Source organism: Babylonia areolata, chromosome 27 (genome assembly GCF_041734735.1).
Source record: "Babylonia areolata isolate BAREFJ2019XMU chromosome 27, ASM4173473v1, whole genome shotgun sequence".
NCBI lineage: Eukaryota > Metazoa > Mollusca > Gastropoda > Neogastropoda > Buccinidae > Babylonia > Babylonia areolata.
Window position 1 is genome coordinate 21651682 of NC_134902.1, and position 15104 is coordinate 21666785.

A 15104-nucleotide genomic window follows, 5' to 3' on the forward strand; every position below is an offset into this window, starting at 1 on the left:
GGAAGCATCTCCGCACAGGTTGGTTTGGTTTTGATGACGCTGAGAGTTTCTGTGTGGTGGGGGAGGGGGTATGGGGGGTTTGTTGTGTTGAGAGTGATTTGTTGTTGTTTTTTGTTTGTTTGTTTTGGTGTTTGTTTCTTTTGTTTGTTTTTTTGGTTGGGGGGTGATGGGGGTGGCGGTGCATGGGTGGTGGGGGAGGGGGGGGGTGTTGTTGTTTTATAGGAGGTGAGGAAGGGGTGGTCATGTTTTATTTAGTTTTTGTGGTATTGAGAGGCTTTTTGTTTGTTTTATTTTTGTATGTTTTTCGTATATTGAAAATCCATGTTGTAAGCAACGCGGACTGTTGTTACTGGTAGGATGTGGGTTCGATGCCATCTACCTACAACCACCTTATGTGCTTACCTACCAACCCATCCACACCCGTCTCCCACCTCACTAACCTACGTACCTACCCACTCACTCACTCACAAACCATCTCACTTCAGCCCTTGTTGCCCTGAGCGCAAGAGCGGAGAAAGTGGTGATACAATGGGTACCAGCACACTGTGGCATCAGAGGCAATGAAAAAGCAGACATTCTGGAAAAAGACATCGCACAGAAAGAGCAGGCCAACAAACTGGTGTCATATGATGAAATCAAGACAATCATCAAGGCACAGCAAGGAATAAAGTGGCGCCTCCAGCGCCCCAAATACAACCCAGAAGACAGATACCATTTGCTGGAACGACGGGAACAGGTCCAGATCTTCCGCCTGAGGACTGGACACAACCGCCTGCTCCACCACATGCACACAAAACTTGGCATTGGACAGAGTGGAGCGTGCCCTTGTGGTGAGGGACCAATGACAACCGACCACATCCTTCAAGACTGTACGACGCATGCAGCATCGAGGACACCGGGCTGCTCATCTAATGGGAGGCGAACGAGGAAGAAGAAGACTCACTCACATACTTACCTGTTTGCCTACCTGCTACATACCTATCTACCCACTTACATCCCCACCTGTCTACATGCATCATTCTTCATTTACAGATTTACCAACCCATTCATCCACGCCCTTTCACCCCACCAACTTACCTACCTATCTACCCACTCACTCACCTACTTATACCTATCTACTTACCTGACTACGTGACTTGACTTATCTGCCTGCCTGCCTCCCCACACACCCACTTCCTTATCTGCATACCTACTGACCTACCTCAGTACCTGCCTTCCTACCTGCCTACCCACCTGCCTACCTACCTACACACCTACCAGTCTGCTACCTACCCACCCACTCAGCTATTTGCCTGCCTGCCTACTCACTATCTACTCACCTACCTATCAACCCACTCATCTGCCTGCCTACCTACCAACCATCCCACACCCTTAATTACCTTCCTGCCTTACTACCTACCTGCCCACTCACCCACCTGCCTACCTACTTGACTACCTATCAACCCACTCCCCTACTTACCTACCTGCCTGACTACTTATCAACCCACTCACCCACCTGCCTACCTACTTGACTACCTATCAACCCACTCACCTTCCTGCCTTACTACCTACCAACCCACTCACCCACCTGCCTACCTACCTATCAACCCACTCCCCTACTTACCTACTGACCTGACTACCTATCAACCCACTCACCTACCTACCTACCAACCCACTACCTGTCAACCCTCTCACCTACCTGGCTACCTACCTGACTGCCTATCAACCCACTCACCTGCTTACCTATCTGACTACCAACCCACTCACCCACCTGCCTACCTGCCAGCCAACCCACTCCCCTACTTACCTTCCTGCCAAGCCACCCTTTGACCCACCTACCTACCTACCTACCTTCCTACCTGACTACCTACCAACCCACTCACCCACCTGCCTACCTACCTGTCAACCCACTCCCCTACTTACTTACCTACCTACCTGACTACCTGTCAACCCACTTAACTACCTCCCTACCTACCAACCTTCCCGCTCACCTATTTCTGTTTAACTACATACCTGCCTACCTACCAGCCTACCCACTCACCTACTTAACTACCTACCTACCATGTCTGTTCAGTCACACCCTCAGCTGGTTCTCACCTACCTGGAGAACAAGTACGGCGACGACGAGAGCTACAACGAGAATCGACCCCAGGGGCTGCTGTCGGGGGCCCGGGTGTACCTGGTGGTGGCCGACCCCTTGTCCAAGAAAGATGCTGCATGCCAGAGGTGTGTGTTGAGGGGGAAGGAGGGGGGGGGGGCTGTTTTGTTGTTGTTGTTGTTGTAGTTATATAATAATAATAATGGTATTTATATAGCGCTGAATCTTGTGCAGAGACAAATCAAAGCGCTTTCGCACCAGTCATTCACACGCATGCATAACTCTAAACTGTAGAAACTAAAGACAAGGAAGAGGCAGGCAAGGGAGGCTATTTTGGGAAGAGGTGGGTTTTAAGGCCACACTTGAAAGAGCTGAGTGTGGAGACTTGACGAAGTGAAAGAGGAAGTTCATTCCAATTGCAAGGTCCAGAGACAGAGAAAGAACGGCGGCCAACAGTCGAGTGTTTGAATCTGGGTATGCGTAAACAGAGTGGATCCGAAGCCGATCGTAGTGAGCAAGATGGAGTGTAGAGGTGAAGGACAGCCGCAGAGATATCATTTTGTGTGCTTTTATCCAAGATCCAGTGGCCTTGGTAAAACAATCCTGCCAGGAACAGTTGATGGATGGATATGGAGGAAAAAATATAATGGACTGACAACATTGCAGACTGGACAGGAACACAGAACCATCTCACTTCAGCCCTTGTTGCCCTGAGTGCCAGAGTGGAGAAAGTGGTGATACAATGGGTACCAGCACACTGTGGCATCAGAGGCAACGAAAAAGCAGACATTCTGGCAAAATACGGTGCACAGAAGGAGCAGGCCAACAAACTGGTGTCATATGATGAAATCAAGATAATCATCAAGGCACAGCAAGGGATAAAGTGGCGCCTCCAGCACCCCAAATATAACCCAGAAGACAGATACCATTTGCTGGAACAACGGGAACAGGTCAAGATCTTCCGCCTGAGGACTGGACACAACTGCCTGCTCCACCACATACACACAAAATTTGGCATTGGACAGAGTGGAGAGTGCCCTTGTGGTGAGGGACCAATGACAACCGACCACATCCTTCAAAACTGTAGGACGCATGCAGCATCCAGGAGGAAGTACTGGCCAACACCGACAGCAATGGAAGCCAAACTGTACGGCACCCTGGAGGAGCTGCGACAGACGGCAGCCTTCGTCGAGGACACCAGGCTGCTCATCTAACGGGAGGCGAATGAGGAAGAAGAAGAAGACACACAACCCCGGACAGACCTGGAGGAATGTGGTGAAGAGTTCTTCTGTGCTGTGCTCCAGACATTCTTCACAGAGTTTAGGAATAAGAAGTTTTTGTCATATTGACAGTTTTTGTCATAACAGATGTGGGTTTTTTTTTGTGTTTTTTTTCATATTGAGGATTTCATTCACATTGAGAATTTATCTATTTTAAAGCCATATTGACAATATTTTTTCATGCTGAGCATTTTAGACATATTTTCTTGTTTTTGTCAAACAACAAGTTTTATTAACATTGAAAAATGTTGTCATAATGATGTTGCATGTGAGAGGTGTGTGTTGGGGGGTTGGGGAAGATGCAGGTGGGTTAGGGATAGATGGATGCATGCATAAATGCGCACACACAATTTTTTTTTTCTTTTCTATGTTTGATTTAAGGCATTTTCATTTTGAGTGATATGTCATGTGTAGTGTGTGTGTGTGGGAGGGGGGGCAAGGGGGTGGGCATGGGGGCGGGGGGCGGGGGGGTTGTATGTGTGTGTGTGTGTGTGGGTAGGGTGGGGTGGGGGGATGTTTGTGTGTGGGTGGGGGGGGGGGTGTTTGTGTGTGTGTGTGTGTGTTTGTGTGCATATGTGTGTGTGTGATGATGTGCAAGGTTGTGGGTCACCCTACAAGAATTATTTTAATGGGGTGGGTTGCAGGTTTGCGGTGAAACAGGAACGCATGGATAACCTTGGTCAGTGGAAGCACACGGACGTCGCCAACCCTGAGTGGAACAAACAGGCCCTGTCCTGGCCGGTCACACAGGACGGAGAGCTTAATGAGGTGGGTGGGTGGGTGAGGGTATGGGGGTAGGAGGTCTGGATGGAGGGGGTGTGGGTGTGGGTTGTGGGGGAGAGGACTTTGGATGGAGTAGGTGGGGTTGGATGTTGTTCATCTTCTTCTTCCTCTTCTTCTTCTTCGTTCGTCGGCTGCAACTCCCACATTCACTTGTATATACACGAGTGGGATTTTACAGATTTGACTGTTTTTTACCCCACCATGTAGGCAGCCCTACTCTGTTTCCAGGGGGTCTGCATGCTGGGTATGTTCTTGTTTCCATAACCTACCGAATGCTGACATGAATCACAGGATCTTTAACATGCGTATTTGATTTTCTGCTTGCGTATACACATGAAGGGGGTTCAGGCACAAGCAGGTCTGCACATATGTAGACCTGGGAGTTAAGAAAAATCTCCACCGTTTACACACCAGGCACCTTTACCGAGATTTGAACCTGGGACCCTCAGATTGAAAGTCCAACTATTTAACTACTTGGCTATTGCACCCCTGGGGGTTGGATGTGCGTGTGGGTAATGTGCTTGTGTGTATGTGTGGGGTGGTTTGTAAGTGTTTGTGTGTGTGTGTGTGTGTGAGTCAGAATCAGAATCAGAATCATATTTATTTGTCATGAAAACTGTAAATGCAGGGTTTATAGACACAACAAAAAAAGGGGGTAAAAAAAAAAGAAGAAAAAAAGAAAGAACCAAACTAAATGTAAGGTATTCCAATTAAAACATGAAGTATTCTTTGAAACATTCATATTATACGAATTTTGATAGTTGAGGTTGTACAGGGTCGTAATTACACCATTGGCTTACTGTATCAGTATCACATGTATGTGTGTGTGTGTGTGTGTGTGTGCATGCATGTGTGTGTGTGTGTGTGTGTGTGTGTGTGTGTGTGTGTGAACAAAAATGTCACTGTTCACTGAATAAAGGAGCTTGAAATTTCTGCCCCAAGTATATATATAAAAAAAAAGACGTCCACTGTGATTGGTTGAACAGAAATACGACTGGCCAATGGAAGGATTCATTCTGCCCTTTGCTCCTCCACTGCAGACGTCCTCCAGAAAAGGATCTGGGTTTTCTGGTGAGCGCTCTTTTCTGTATGCAATAGAGACTTTTTTGTTTGTTTTTCTGTTTGTTTTTTTTTATAATGTTTTGACCCATGTGCTTAATTATTGAAGTAGTTTGATATTACATGTTCATGTTCATTCTTAAAAATTGTTAGATAAGATTGTTCAGAGCACTTTTAAGAATTTTAACTCACTCAGTACGGCCCGTTCTCTCCTCTCCTCTACACAGACCCCTCGGATGTCCATTAGGTGTCTCAATGACCCAACCTTTAACTTAAGTCGTCAGAATTGTGGTATTCTTTGTCAACATTCACCTCTTCAGTATGAGAGCCTTCCACTTGCAATACTTTGATGGTGGTAATTGGGGTGAAATGCTGTTAACAACTTCTCTTTCACCGTTCGTATGGAGAGAGTTAAGGTGAGATTATCAGAGCACTTCAAGAGTTTTTAGATAAGACTGCTTTGAGCACTTTAAGAATCTCAAGATAAGACTGCTTAGCACATTTTAAGAATCTTAAGATAAGACCATACAGGGCACTTTAAGAATCAACAATTAAGGTAAGACGGCTCAGAGCACTTTTGGAATTTTAAGATAAGACTGCTTAGAGCACTTCAAGAATTTCAATCTTAAGATAAGACCACATGGAGCACTTTAGATTGCTTTGAGCACTTTAGGAATTTTAAGATAAGACTGCTTCGAGCATTTCAAGAATTCTAATCCCTTGATTGCTCACTTTTATATTCATATTACTTGTTGCTTTATGAGTGTGTTTGCTTTTATTAAGTGTGTTTTGGTCTTCTGGTCTTTATGGAGTGACATGTTAGGATGTCTGAATGAACACCACAAAAACAATTTCCTGTGCATCTGAACAGTTGTGTATTAAAGTCTCTTTCTTTATATGAACATCTTTGTCAGTGCATGCCTACACTGTGGGAGCAACAGGATATTGGAACATATATATATATATATATATCTTTGTATATATGTGTATGGAGATATGGGCATACGTGTGTGTGCTTGTACAAGTAAGTGTTCATCTGTGTGTGTGTGTGTGTGTGTGTGTGTGTGTATGTATGTGTGTGTGTGCAGTGGAAGCTGCGATACGTAGACTAGAAATGAGTGTGTGGAGGAGGGGGGTAGAGGAGGTGCAGGGTAATGTGTGTGGTGTGTGTGTGTGTGTTGGAGCTCATGTACGTTTATGTATTTAACTGTGCTTTCATATGTGTGAAACTGCATGTTCGGTGCATATCTGTTATGCATGTGTGGGTGTATATGTAAATGTGTGTCTTCATGTTTTACATCTATTTGCTTATTTATCATCATTGTTATCTTATTTATGTATTTATTTATTATTGTTATTAATTTTTATTATTATTATTATTATTACTACTACTACTACTACCTTTTTTTTTTTTTTAACATTATAGTTATTATTTATTTATTTGTGTAAGCTTATCTATTATTTATTCACCTTTTTTTTTTCTCAAGGCCTGACTAAGCGCGATGGGTTATGCTGCTGGTCAGGCATCTGCTTGGCAGATGTGGTGTAGCGTATGTGGATTTGTCCAAACGCAGTGACGCCTCCTTGAGCTACTGAAACTGAAACTGAAACTGTCAGTGAAGGATTGTCTTCGCACTGAGACAGCTCACAGTTCTTTATTGATCAGACGTCTTCCTCTGGAGATGGAATTACTTTGAGCAAGGTCAATGACACCACCTAAATAGCACAAAAAGTAGTGATTGCATTTCAAATCCACACTGCGCTTGTCTCCTTTCCACAATGCTTTGCGGTGCAATGGGGTTTGAAAGTGTTTGTTAAGTAAGTTCTCTGTAAAGCTACCAAACGGTACCAGCTCTGGAATTGAATATGGGTATGTCTGTTTCCTACTCAGCCATTATTTAAATGATTTATGATAACGTAAAGAGTGGACTTTTAAAATTCATTCGATAGTAGCCTGCCCTGGCTCACCATACAACCCCTTACCCTCTCCTTCCCTTTATAAATGTATATGTATTTTAAAATGATGATAAAATAATAATGATAATGCGAAAAGGAATACGTCAGCTAGATATCCACAACCACTGGTTATGTGTAACTGGACATTCAACAGAATTCCTTCCTTAACAGAATTCAGAATACTTCACTTTCTCGAATAAGAGAAATTCATGTGTGGTGTATGTCACATAAACAGTGTATAAGATTTACAATCATTCAATGAGTACATTTAAAGACATAAAACATTTAAATGCTTAGTTGACATAAACCTCAAGTACTGTAATCAAAATCATACATGTACATATCTCATTCGCCACCATAGGCGACTTTAGTCGACTAGATGGTTCACCATCATAAATGGCTCTAGTTGACATCAAGGGGTTTAGAATCCAGGTCACGGTGCCTGATGGATAAATGGTAGAGGTTTTTCTGATCTTCCAGGTCAACAGATGTGTAGATCTGCTAGTGCCTGAACCTCCTTTGTGTGTATATGCATGATGGAGTCTCCCGTTGGTCCGACGGATGAGTAGCAGGCAGTCTTATCCATCGGTGTGTGTCCTCATATGGGAGAAAAAGCTGATTCTGGATGCGCAGCACTTCCCACAGGTGTTGCAAGGGAAAATGTCTCCAGAAGTTGAGCCCTGCTTCCTTTGCTCACACTTCTCCATAATGGCCAGCATTCTCTTGTTTTCAAATGTCTTTATGCCACTAGAGCACAGCATCCTCCAGCGACAGTGGTCAAGGGCATCAGTTTCCCAGGAAGCGATGTTTATGTCACAGGCTTTGAGGTTTGTCTTCAAGGTGTCCTTGAAGCGCTTGCAGGGTCTTCCAAGTTCACGGTGGCCTTCTTTCAGCATGCATGCAGAAGATCAAATACACACATTAAAGATCTCGAAATCCATGTCAACGTTCTGTGGGTTATGGAAAAAAGAAAATACCTGGAATGCATTCCCCCGAAAACAGACCATGACCATCTACATGGTGGGGGTAAAAACGTGTATATGAGTGAAGGTGGGAGCCGCAGTCCATGAACGAAGAAGAAGAAGACATCTAGGTGTCATGTTAGACAGTTTTTCAGATTGTAACAAATATGGATAGCGACAGCCAACTGTCTTATGCAATAAGAAATTGACTTTACCCCTTTGACCAAGTTTGAAGTTAACCATGTTGTTTCTCACAAACTGAATCATGTGACTGAGAGTGTGTGTCAAATCTAAAATATTTGGCACTGGTGGTGGGAGGGGAGTATTTTTCTCACATAAACTTGGTGGCCAGAAAGTTAACTCACTCAGTACGGCCAGTCCTCTCTTCTCCTCTACACAGACCCCTCGGATGTCCAGTGGGTGTCTGAATGACCCAACAGTATAAGAGCCTTCCGCTATCAATATTTTGATGACGATAATTGGGGTGAAACACTGCTAACGTTGTCTCTTTCGCCGTTCGTATGGAGAGAGTTAAATTCCTTCTTTGTTGATTGTTTCAGCGCTTCCAGCTCGCTTGTCGGTGCTGCCGAATGGGGCTAGCAGCACAGCTGGAGCGGTGACTGTGGTGGGACCAAATCTCACTTCGGTGAGGGACACATGTATCCTCTGTGTGTGTGTGTATCTTTGTGTGTGTGTGTGTGTGTGTGTTTGTGTGTGTGTGTGTGTCTGTGTGTACAAGCATACCTGTGTGCCTGTGTGTGTGCATAGATAGGTTAAGTTGTTCATGTGTTTTTTTTTCTTCTTCTCGGGGAAACAAGAACTGATTTTATTGTTTAAATAGATAAAGCTATGGCTAAGGGACCCTTAACCTTTTAATGTTTTAAAAGACAGTTATGAAAATGTTTTTTTTTTTTTTCTTTTTCCAACAGATGATGAAACAAGAAGGGCGAGAGAAGAAGTCGGACAAGGGGAAGAAGAACCGTGTGCAGGACAACTCCAACGTGACGGAGGGTGATGACCTCAACCTTCACTGCCTGGATTTCAGTGTCCAGGAACTGGAGTTTACTATGGTAAAATTTGCTTGTCATTAGTGAGAGAATTTCTCCAGGATTTGGAGTTTGCTTTGGTCAGACTTTCTTGTCGTTAGTGAGAGAACTTCTCCAGCAACTGGAGTTTACTATGGTCAGACTTGCTTGTCATTAGTGAGAGAACTTCACTAGGAACTGGAGTTTACTATGGTCAGCTTTGCTCATCACTAGTGAGAGAATCTCTCTTTTGTGATGAAAAGGTACTGACACACATTATAACATTATAAACTGCTTCTTATACACACATCATATAACAGAGTGGTGAAAAAAAAAACCCTCTCAAGAAAACAATCAGATACATATTTTCAACAAGTCATGACTCTCTACCTATAAACAAAATTCTTAGCCTTTGGGAATGACTAAATTTTACTTTAAAAAAAGTGTAGAAGGGATAAAAGCTTTAAGTTTTAACAGTACTTTTTTGTAGTTATTTTTTTCAGCAAAAAGCAAGTAAAATTCTGCAGAGTTTGGACAGGCTCTGTAGGAATTTGGTGAACAATTTTTGTCTGATGTGTGTGAAAATAAGAGCACATGAACAAATTGTGAAACTCATCAGTAAGCATGATTTATCACAGGTTCTTTCATTTCTGGGTGATTTGTCAAAATGCTATTACTGTATTCATTCTGGAGGAATCTGGTGAACAGTTTATCCATGCGGCACCCCAACAACTCTTCAGTTTAGAGAGAAGAAGAATACAATACAATACAATACAATACAATACAGTACAATACAATACAATCTAATGCAATGCAATACAGTACAGTACAATACAGCACAGCACAGCACAGCGCAGCGCAACACAGCATAGCACAATACAATACAATACAATACAATCTAATGCAATGCAATGCAATACAGCACAGCACAGCACAGTACAGCACAACAAAGCACAGCATAATACGATACAAAACAATACAATACAATACAATACAATCATCTTTATTCATCCATCTGGAAAGTGATTGTGCATCCGCAGGCTTGTCACTCACTCCACACAATATCTTGGCCCACAACCAAGTCCAGCATGATACAGGTTGAATACAAATGCATATGTAGTGCAATGCATATGTATAAAGCTAAATACACACAAGCAGGTAATACAACAACACAGCAGCTCCACCCTACCCCTCCACACACATTCGAACACATACACACTCACACACACACACACACACTTACACACACACACACACACATACACACGCACACACACATTATAAAATGATATATATTTTAAGAAATACAATTCCAGAAGGAGAAATGCCCCTATAAAACATTACAGATAGTTAAATAGCAGGTTCAGTACCAAACAAACAAAAATTTGAAAAAAAACAAGAGAAGGAGAACATGTCTTTATATTTACTCACTCTCATTTTCCCCCCCGTTCTTCAGTTCTTGGACAGCTGCACGCTCATCCTTAACCTCCCGTTCGCGGCTCGCCGGCTGTTCGACGAGTCCGGGGAGGAGCACTTCACCCTGCAGTCACTGAAGCGCGACCAGGTGGTGTTCGTGTCCTGCGGGGAGGGGTGGAGCGACCCCAAACTAACTCGAGAGGAGCAGCAGCGGCGCATCCTGCTCTCGCAGCTGTCATCCGACGTGGGGAAGATCCGCCAGTACTGCTCCCAGCGCAACCCTGAGGGTGAGGATGAGGGGCATTGGGGTGGGAGGATTTTCTTTGTTGGCATTTTGGTGATTTCTTTTGTTTTTTGTTTTTTTTTGTGTGTGTGTGTATTGGTGTTAAGACTTTAGACATGTTTGTTATATGTTTGAAAAATTCTTTTTCTCAATGTTGTGCCCAACACTCGGCTTATATCACAGATGGACATAAGTTTACAGTTTACATTTGGGCCAGCAGCAAAGTGAGAGGTGTATTATCAATGGTTTCTTCAGTCAGTGGGAAACCATTTACAGCTTAGTCTTTTGTGAAGGACTATGACTCTCAAACTAGTAGGCAAAATTGCACTGGCTCTTAGTGCTGCAGCCTTGTGGGCTAGTTGGCCTTCGGGAACCATCCCAATGCCGACTGTCCTAAAACCCTCTTGGCTGAGAGAGCGGGGACGTACTTGGGCAAGACACTCTCCACTATAATCAAATCCTAGCCCAAATAGTCGGAACAGCAGTTGCCTCCTCTGCTGTTCTGATGGTCATAGTCAGACATGACTGTCTATAATATATATATATATATATATATATATATATATATATATATATAATGTGTGTGTGTGTGTAGTCACATTTTGGTGTGTGTATGTAACATAGATGTAATGTTTTATGTTAACAAAAGCGTTTTTGTAAAGCACATAGAGCAGATTTCTGGATAGTGTGCTATATAAGTATCCATTATTATTATTATTATTATTATTATCTCAATGTTTGTTACACGTTTGAAACATTCTATATCCCAATATCTTTGGTAGCAACAACCTTTAGAAAAACCGCTGACTTCATTGAGTCATTTTTGTTTTTATTAAATTTTTAGATACTTTTATTATATCATCATCATGTTAAACATCTGAAACATTCAATATCTCAGTATATATCTTTGGTTAAAAGCACTGATTTTAACAAATCACTTCAAAAAATCATTTTTATAAATGCTTTTATCATATCACCATCATATTACATGTTTGAAACATGCAATATCTCAGTACAACAGGTAAACAACAACCTTTGGGAAAAACACTGACTTCAACAAGTCATTTAAAAAATTCATTTTTACAAATACTTTTGTTATACTTTTATTATATCACAATCACATTACATGTTTGAAACGTTCAATATCTCAGCACAATACGTAAACATCAACCTTTGGGGGAAAATGCTGACTTCAGCAAGTTATTTTTGACTCACTTTTGTAAACAAAGCGTCCATGGTAAACTTAAACATTGTCATTTTCTCTGGAATTACTTTGTCAGTTGACACCAAATTTGACATGAAAAAAAAAGGGAAAAATTCAGTTCTTTCCACTCATTCTGATTATGATGACAGTGCACTTCTGGTTAGAGCACACAAGAAAAAAAGAAGCCAGAGATGCATTGTAATCATAAGAAGAATGTGTGGAAAATTTTATTTTTCTAAATAGTTTTATTATTATATTACCATCACATTATATATCTCAATTCAATAGGTAAATAACAACTTTTGGAGAAGATACTGACTTCAGTAGGCCAGGGTTTTAAAAAAAAAAATTTTTCATTCATCTATGCATGTATATGAATGTGTATTGTGTATGTAAGTTTGAGCCTGCCTATGCGTGCGTATGTGTTAGGGTAGCTGTTAGATACACATGTATGTTAAAATGTGTGTGTGTGTGTGTGTTTGTGTGTGTGTTTGTGTGTGTGTGTGTGTGTGTGTGTGTGTGTATGTGTGTGTGTGTGTGTGTAGTCACATTTTGGTGTGTGTATGTAACATAGATATAATGTTTTATGTTAACAAAAGCGTTTTCATAAAGCACCTAGAGCAGATTTCTGGATAGTGTGCTATATAAGTATCCATTATTATTATTATTATTATTGGTAAAAAAAACCCACCCCAAAACAAACAAGTTATATTTTCCTTTCAGGCTTTCTCCTGGAGGTGGAGGGAAGAATGGCAGCTGGTTCCCGCCTGATGCTGGGCTGTCAGTGGAAACAGGAAGAAGAAGCTTTGGCACATCAGTCAGAACCTGAAAGCAACGTCCGACAGAGCTCGGATCGGCAGGACCAGGACACGGAGGACACCAGCGGCATGTATGTTGACTTCTTTCTTCGACGGGCGCCATAGTCGAATGGTTAAAGCGTTGGACTTTCGATCTGAGGGTCCCGGGTTCGAATCACGGTGACGGCGCCTGGTGGGTAAAGGGTGGAGATTTTTACAATCTCCCAGGTCAACATATGTGCAGACCTGCCAGTGCCTGAACCCCCTTCGTGTGTATATGCAAGCATAGGTCAAATACGCACGTTAAAGATCCTGTAATCCATGTCAGCATTCGGTGGGTTATGGAAACAAGAACATACCCAGCATGCACACCCCCGAAAGCGGAGTATGGCTACCTACATGGCGGGGTAAAAACGGTCATACACGTAAAAAGCCCACTCGCGTATATACGAGTGAACGTGGGAGTTGAAGCCCACGAACGCAGAAGAAGAAGAAGAAGAATTCTTTCTTCGGCAAACATGCTCTCTGTTCTGGATCAGCTGTATTTGTTACAAGAGAAACATCACTCTGAAAACGGAGTATAACTGCCTACAAGGGGGTAAAAACAGTCATACACTTAAAAAAAAAACCCACTTGTGTCTACATGTGAATGTGGGAGTGCAGCCCCTGAACAAAGAAGAAGATTGATTGAATCTTTAACTCTCTCCATACAAACGGCAAAAGAGACGACGTTAACAACGTTTCACCCCAATTATCATCATCAAAATATTGCAAGCGGAAGGCTCTTACACTGAAGAGGTGAATATTGACAAAGACTACCACAATTCTGATGACGGAAGCTAAAGGTTGGGTCATTCAGACACCCACTGGACATCCAAGGGGTCTGTGTAGAGGAGAAGAGAGGACTGGCCTTACTGAGTGAGTTAATGGGTAAAGAATTAGGTGCAGTAAAGGCCTTTTTTTATTTTTTTTATTTTACAGTTCTGCCCATTTATCGACACAAAACATAAAAATAAAGAAATAAAAATGAAATGAAATAAAATAATAAGAACGATGAATAAGAATAATAACTGGAATGGTCTATTAAAATCTATGGCAAAATTCTGTAAAAAAAAAAAAAAATCCACTTTGATAGGAAAAACAAATAAAACTGTGTGCAGAAAAAAAAAGAAAAAGAAAAAAAAAGGGTGGCGCTGTAGTGTAGCGATGCACTCTCCCTAGGAAGAGCAGCCTGAATTTCACACAGAGAAATCTGTTGTGATAAAAAACAATACAAAATACAAATCCAGATTAGCACACTGGGTTTTGCTTCTGCTCAAGCACCTGTGTAACAGAAATTGTGGTATAGGTTATATAGATTTGTCCATGTGCAGTGACGCCTGCTTGAGAAACTCAAACGGAAACTGTCGTGGTTTTTGCAGGACGGCTCATGAGCGAGCACATTTGCTGAGCGAGCAGCGACAGAATGCCCTGCGATGGCCGTGGGAACGTGTGGTCAACGTCTCCACCAGCATGGATGCCAGTGACCTGGAGGCTCAGAAATACTCTGACCCTCAGCTGTATGAAAAGTTCAAGTGAGTTTGTGTGTGTGTGTGTGTGTGTGTGTGTGGAGGGGGTTGGAGGGGTGAGCGTGTGTTTGTGTGGTGTGTGTGTGTGTGTGTGGAGGGGTTGGAGGTGTGAGTGTGTGTTTGTGTGGTGTGTGTGTGTGTGTTGGTGGGGGGGAGGGATGGTGGTGGGGGGAAGGTGAGTGTGTGTGGTGTGTGTGTGTGTGTGTGTGTGTGTGTGTGTGTGTGTGTGTGTGTACAATGAGAGGGAAAGTTTTCACATCAGTCTAACTTTACCTGCCTGTCTTGCTATCTGTCACTCTATGTCTCTGTCTCTGTCTCTCTCTCTCTCTGTGTTTATTTCATCTATTCACAAGCATAAATAGATAATTTCTAACAATAACTTACAATTACATTGATAAGGAAAAAAATCTCTATTCACAGTACCTGAAGAAGGGCCGTTTTGCCTGAAAGGTTGACACCTTCTCAAAGTGAATCTTATTTCAGAACCCACAGATTTGGGTTTGTTTTTTTCTTTTTCTTTTTTCTTTTTACATACTTTGTAGAATTGAGTTTAATGACCCATTTGCTAACGGCCTTTACAAACTTTGTCCGGTCAGTTTTATGGACTCACCTTGAGGGACACAATTGCCAAGTGGTTAAAGCGTTGGACTTTAAATCAGAGGGTCCCGGGTTTGAATCTTGGTAATGGTGCCTG

At 42.5% G+C, this 15104-nt stretch overlaps 1 protein-coding gene across 1 annotated transcript in view; it reads left to right on the forward strand.

Annotated features, from left to right (window-relative positions):
- The window catches only part of LOC143301646 (doublecortin domain-containing protein 1-like), a 95001-nt gene that overhangs the window by 35290 nt on the left and 44607 nt on the right, over window positions 1–15104 (forward strand). The window contains exons 19-27 of the mRNA XM_076616077.1: window positions 1–18; window positions 2054–2205; window positions 4002–4125; window positions 5127–5211; window positions 8678–8763; window positions 9047–9187; window positions 10599–10845; window positions 12769–12934; window positions 14264–14416. The exon at window positions 1–18 is cut by the window's left edge and continues 168 nt beyond it. Of these exons, the coding sequence (XP_076472192.1) occupies window positions 1–18; window positions 2054–2205; window positions 4002–4125; window positions 5127–5211; window positions 8678–8763; window positions 9047–9187; window positions 10599–10845; window positions 12769–12934; window positions 14264–14416 (1172 nt within the window). The remainder of the gene's footprint in view (window positions 19–2053; window positions 2206–4001; window positions 4126–5126; window positions 5212–8677; window positions 8764–9046; window positions 9188–10598; window positions 10846–12768; window positions 12935–14263; window positions 14417–15104) is intronic.